The sequence below is a fragment of the Cebus imitator genome, unplaced genomic scaffold (genome assembly GCF_001604975.1).
Source record: "Cebus imitator isolate Cc_AM_T3 unplaced genomic scaffold, Cebus_imitator-1.0 Scaffold38, whole genome shotgun sequence".
Lineage (NCBI taxonomy): Eukaryota > Metazoa > Chordata > Mammalia > Primates > Cebidae > Cebus > Cebus imitator.
The window spans coordinates 3511875-3517669 of NW_016107353.1; the positions used below are offsets into that span (position 1 = coordinate 3511875).

The 5795-nt window shown below is 43.1% G+C and overlaps 1 protein-coding gene across 7 annotated transcripts in view; it reads right to left on the reverse strand.

Annotated features, from left to right (window-relative positions):
- Positions 1–2398: 2398 nt before the first annotated feature.
- The window catches only part of RAB29 (RAB29, member RAS oncogene family), a 7484-nt gene continuing 4087 nt past the window's right edge, over positions 2399–5795 (reverse strand). For 6 of the 7 annotated variants that reach the window (XM_037737366.1, XM_037737367.1, XM_017525465.2 and 3 more), the window contains 3 exons: positions 5234–5415; positions 4816–4937; positions 2399–4533 (listed from right to left, as the gene is read on the reverse strand). In XM_037737366.1, the coding sequence (XP_037593294.1) occupies positions 4422–4533; positions 4816–4937; positions 5234–5415 (416 nt within the window). In that variant the 3' untranslated portion in view covers positions 2399–4421. The remainder of the gene's footprint in view (positions 4534–4815; positions 4938–5233; positions 5416–5795) is intronic. The other variant, XM_037737368.1, reaches the window with a different exon arrangement.

Genomic DNA, 5795 nt, shown 5'->3' on the forward strand with positions numbered 1-5795 from the left:
AAAAAAAAAAAAAAAAAGGCATAATGCAAGGCTGGGTGTGGTGTGTGGGGGCTCATGCCTCCTATAATCCCAGCACTGTGGGAGGCAGAGGTGGGCAGGTCACTTGAGCTCAGGAAGTCAAGACCAGCCTGGGCAACATGGTGAACCCGTCTTTATGAAAATACAAAAGTTAGCCAGGTGTGGTGGCATGCGCCTATAGTCCCAGCTACTTGAGGCTGAGGTGGGAGGATGGCTTACATCCAGGAGGTCAAGGCTACATATATATTATATATGTAGAGTTCTTTCCAGAATGCCTCATTTTCTAGTGACTTCCTACCTATTCTAGCCTGCAGTTTTGGGGGTTATTTGGCTTTAACAAATGAGTCACTTACACGGCTTAGGAAATCTTCCTACACACAGTAAACCAAGAAGGGTGGAGGGGAAAAGTGCATTGAGTTTTGTTTCCTTGGGCAATCTGGTTACTGGATTTAACAGAATTCCATGGAAGTTTTTACATCCTCTAACCACGGCCTTAGCCATTGTCTACAAAAGTATCCAGCAAGAAAGCCCTCATGTTAGATGAGATCGTATACTGAGGACCAAAGACAAACTACCTCAGAAAAAGTTAAATCTGGAGATGATAGGAAACAGTGAGAGACCCCAGCTGGAGAAAGTGACTTAGGGAAATATCTTGGGGTAATTCTGGCGCAATTAGTGATAAAACAGCAAACCATTCTTTTTTTTTTTTTGAGATGGAGTCTCACTCTGTCGCCAGGCTGGAGTGCAGTGGCCCAACCTTGGCTCACTGCAACCTCTACCTCCTGGTAGAGGTAGCCTCTTGCCTCAGCCTCCCGAGTAGCTGGGACTACAGGCATCCTCCACCATGCCCAGCTGATTTTTGTATTTTTAGTAGAGACGGGGTTTCACCATGTTGGCCAGGGTGGTCTTGATCTCTTGACCTCATTGACCCACCACCTTGGCCTCCCAAAGTGCTCGGGTTACAGGCATGAGCCACCGCGCCCAGCCTAGCAAACCATTCTTTACTGCTAAAGGGCGTTCCCTGACCTACAATCTCCTCTGCCTCACTTGTTTGGTCACTCAGTTATAGTCTGTTCAAAGAAGAAAGCCAGGGCAGACACTACCCCACAGCTGTGTTCTCAGCCCTTGGTTTCTGAGAACACTCTTGGGGAACTACATTTGCTTTTTGGCCAAAGACCAGCTGAGTGGTTGGAGAGGGATCTTGTCGCAAATATAGGACCGTCTGTTGGGAGGGGCTGCAATATCTATGTTCCAAACAATTTTGGGCGCTACCTCTTTTGAATGCTCCAAAGAGGTAGCATCCGAATGATAAGACCTAATTATTTTTAGTAGCATCACATTTCAATTCATGTAAATATTTTATTTTTCCTAATCATAATTTCTTTCTTTATGGATGGGGGCACGAAGAGGAATTAGTTATATTTCAGTTCCTTCTTTAATTAGTTTCAGGCATATAACGTTCACTAGTTGGGAGAGAATATCCAGAAGTGCTGGCTGGCTGGCCAGCCTCTAGCAATGCTTGAAAAAGCAGGTAAATTCTGAGTCAGCAAATGGGAAAAGAAAGCACATTCAGTTTTTCAAAAAGGTCGCATTTTCAAGCAGTGTCTGGCATGTTACATCAAGTACTGAATTGGTACTAGGCAGATGGATCTAAACAATTGGTATTAGTAAATTAATAGGTAAACAGAATAATATTTACTTACCTTCGTTTTATTTTTTATTTTTATTTGTTACAGGGATGGGGTTTCACCATGTTGGCCAGGGTGGTCTCAAACTCCTGATCTCAGGTGATCCACCCACCTCGGCCTCCCACAGTGCTGGGATTACAGGCGTGAGCCACCACGCCTGGCCTACCTTCATTTTAAAAGAAGGTATTTGACTGCATTTCTCACTTGCAAGTGGGAAGTAAACCCTGGGCACACACACAGAGATGTAAACAGGCCGGGCGCAGTGGCTCACGCCTGTAATCCCAGCACTCTGGGAGGCCGAGGTGGGTGGATCACGAAGTCAGGAGATCGAGACCATCCTGGCCAATGTGGTGAAACCCCGTCTCTCTAAAAAAAAATTATAAATTAAAAAAAAAAAAGATGGAAACACTAGACACTGGGGACTCCTAAAAGTGAGGAGAGAGGGAGTTAAGTGTTGACAAACTGCCTACTGGGTACTATGTTCATTATTTGGGAGACAGGCTAAGCAGAAACCCAAACTTTAGCATCACACAATATAACCATGTAACAACCTTGCGTATGTACCTCTTGAATAAAAAATTTAAAAAATAAAAAAAAAAGGAATTTAAAAAATAAAGTCTCCATTTCCACAATCCTCTTGAGCTATCGGTATAAAACAGCACTTTGACAAACTCACATTTAAGGCCGATAACTACCATGAATACAAGACTTAGTTCTCATTTATTTGTGATTTTGCAGGTGTTCAAACCAATGAATGAAAATCAATTATCTCTTCATATCAATGAAATTTGCTACTCCACTGTTATCTTCAGAATCATAGTCATCAAAGCCCCATCTGAAAATGGTAATACCAAAGAGAACTACTAATACAAGGTTTCAGAAGACTGTGCAAGTGAAAATAACTGGCATTAAAAAACCACACAACAAACCACCGAGATTTGATGCCCCTTTCTCTGATATGTGGCCTCTGATCTCTTTCTTAGGACAGTAGTTTTCAAAGTCTCGTGTGTAGCAGAGTCAGCAAAGAGCTAACAGAGTATATAGAAACCCAGGATTTGTATTTAAATGTAAATACAAAAGGTCTGGGTCTTTGTATCTTTACCAAGTTCTCCAGCAATGGTTCCCAAAACAGGCTGTTCACAATCACCTGGGAAGCTCTGAAAACAACACATTCCTAGGTTTCATCCCTAGAAATTTTGATTCAGTAGATTTGAGGTTGGGACCCAAAAATCTTAAAACATTTTTAAAAATGTTAACAAACTTCCCAGGTATTTCTGACCAGCCAGATTTGGGAACCCTGACTTAGGACACTTATTTAAGGTCTATCAAAGAACTTCAGGCCTCTGAGTTTACTAAGAATATCAACACCTTTGGGCAGGTTATAAATCACCACCCTTGAGAGAATTTAACAAATTAAACTGTCTCATAGTGACTTGATACTACAAAACCCTGCCCAATTTAGTGCTTAAATTACCAAATGATTTTCTGTCTCTTCACTTTCCTCCCCAAGGCCAGGGCCTCCATGTAATATTTGTTTCCTATGACTAAGGGTCTAAGTGCTCCCAAAGTTGCCCCAGTGGAGGTTGTTAACTTCTCCCTTTTCTTCTTCCATTCAGATTCCCAAAGCTGTGAGGAGCAGACCTATTTCGAAGTGTCACAGCCAACTGATGTCACTTGCAGTATTATGCATTAAGACATCAGCCCAGAAACCTGGAAACGGGAGACACCAGACAACCCTATCATGAGAACTAAGCTCTTTGTGGAAGAAAATGCTCTCATTGCATGAGATAGGTAGTTTAAAATTTGACTATTATTTTTTTTTTTTTTTTGAGACGGAGTCTTGCTCTGTTGCCCAGGCTGGAGTACAGTGGCATGATCTTTGCTCATTGCAACCTCTGCCTCCCAGTCTCAAGCAATTTTCCCACTTTAGCCTCCAGAGTAGCTGGGACTACAGATGCATGCCATCAAGGCCAGCTAATTTTTGTACTTTCAGTAGAGATGGGGTTTTGCCATGCTGGTCTTGAACTCCTGGCCTCAAGTGATCCACTCACCTCGGCCTCCCCAAATGTTGGGATTACAGGTATGAGTTACCATGCCCATCCAAAAAACTTGACCATTCTTGATGCCAAGACAAGAGAAACTTAATTATGACTTTAGAAGTTTCAAAAATACAGGGACTTCTGGGTAGCTCCTAGTAGCCAAAAATCCATAGATATCCACACCCACTCCTTCCTCATTCCAGAATCAGATGTTTCCATTCCAAGACAGAAAGAATCTGAAAGCAATGGCCTACAAGAAATTTGGGAAATGACGTTTGATCTCATTTTCCTCTCAATTGGAAGTCATGATATCAATGCATACCAAATAGAAAAATAAGCTCAAAAGTAGGTGAGAATTATAATCTCTAAAACGCAGGTGCTGATTTCTTATCCTCCTCACAAAATTCCAGATCACAGATGGAGGAATGATGAGATGATCTTACACAGAAGGCACTAACTGGAACTAACATGAGCCAGCAGCATGTCAAAGGCGAATCCAGGAGATGCAGAAATGCACATGGGTCCCAGGTGTCTTTTCCAAGTGACAATGGGCCTCCTTCCTGGACAGCAGTCAGGAGACAATTCAAATGTATTTAAAAAATTGCCAGGTTGGCAACCAAAGGGAAGAGATTGAGAAGGACTCCCAGAACTGGGATGGAAAATAAGCCAAACACTTCTAGCAGCAGGACCAGCTGGAGGACTTGGTTTGTAGATTGATGTAGTCCCCTTTGGTAGACAAAGACAGGGTATCTTCTCTGGAATTTCTCATCATCTTTTCAATGAGGACGCTAAAAAACAAAAAACAAGCCTGGGAAGCTTATTTTAGAGGAAAAGCAGAAATGGCAGATGTAGTCTGACTTGTCATCCGTGTTTGGTAAAGCCAGAAGGTTTAAATGCCCCTTTGTCCCCAGTTATCTCAGGAGAGAAGACAGTATCCCTGACCTTCAGGGGCTGGCATTCCAGTGGCTCTGTCATTACTGGCTCAGAAACAAGAAAAGAGGGTCCACAGGGCCACAGTGGAAGATGCATACATCTGCATGCCTATTCTCAGAACAGCATGAGCTACTTACCTCATAGCTTCATTAATATTTTTGTTCTCCTTGACGGATGTTTCTGTCCAACCTGTGAAACCGTTCTCTTTACTGAACCGGTCAATCTGGTCCCGACTCACTGCCCAAGGGGACAGATCACACTGGCAAAGAGAAAAAATAAAAGGCAACATCATAAACTTTCTGGGAATAAGAATATGGCTCAGATACTGTGGATATAAAACATTTTCCCACTAATGGATAAGAACACCAGCATCGGAAATCCACAGTCAACATTCTTCCCAAAGAAAGTCTCACCCTCAACATCCTTTGAAAGGAGGTAGAGATGATTCTGCCAGCTTAAGAAGGGGAAATGGATGCCCAGAATCCGAGAGCATTTTACTTAACTTTCTAACCACAGATAGAGGCTAGGGGCCATTTTCTGAGATTGGTCACATACCTTGTTGGCCAAGAGCAGGCAGGGCACGGGCTCTCCATTGGGCAGTGTGAGCTTACTATCTAGGTCCTGTTTCCACCTCTGGCTGTTGCTGAAGGTAGTGGCATTGGTAACGTCAAACATAATAACACAGGCAGAGGCATCCCGATAATACAGTCGTGTCATAGAGGTGAAACGCTCCTGCCCTGGGGAAAAAGGGGAGAGTTCTCAAGGTGACCTGAGAGCCAGCCTCTGTATCCTAGCACCTCGCCCTCTCCCCATTCCTTGTGGAAGAGGGAAGTAAGTATATGTGGCAGAGGGAGCCACTCACTTTCCCCCTCTGACTCTTGGTTTTCTACCTATCCCATAAAAGGATAATGAAGGCTGATTATTTCCAAAGCAGATTCGGCACCCAGATTGCTCTAGTCCAAATCTCTGCTCTGCTGCATACTATGTGACTTTGGGCAAATCGAGCTCTCAGTGCTTCAGATTTCTCAACTGTAAAGCGAAGATAAAAGCAGTAGCCTTTTTTTTTTTTTTTTTTTTTTTTAGTTTCACTCTTACTGCCCAGGCTGGAGTGCAATGG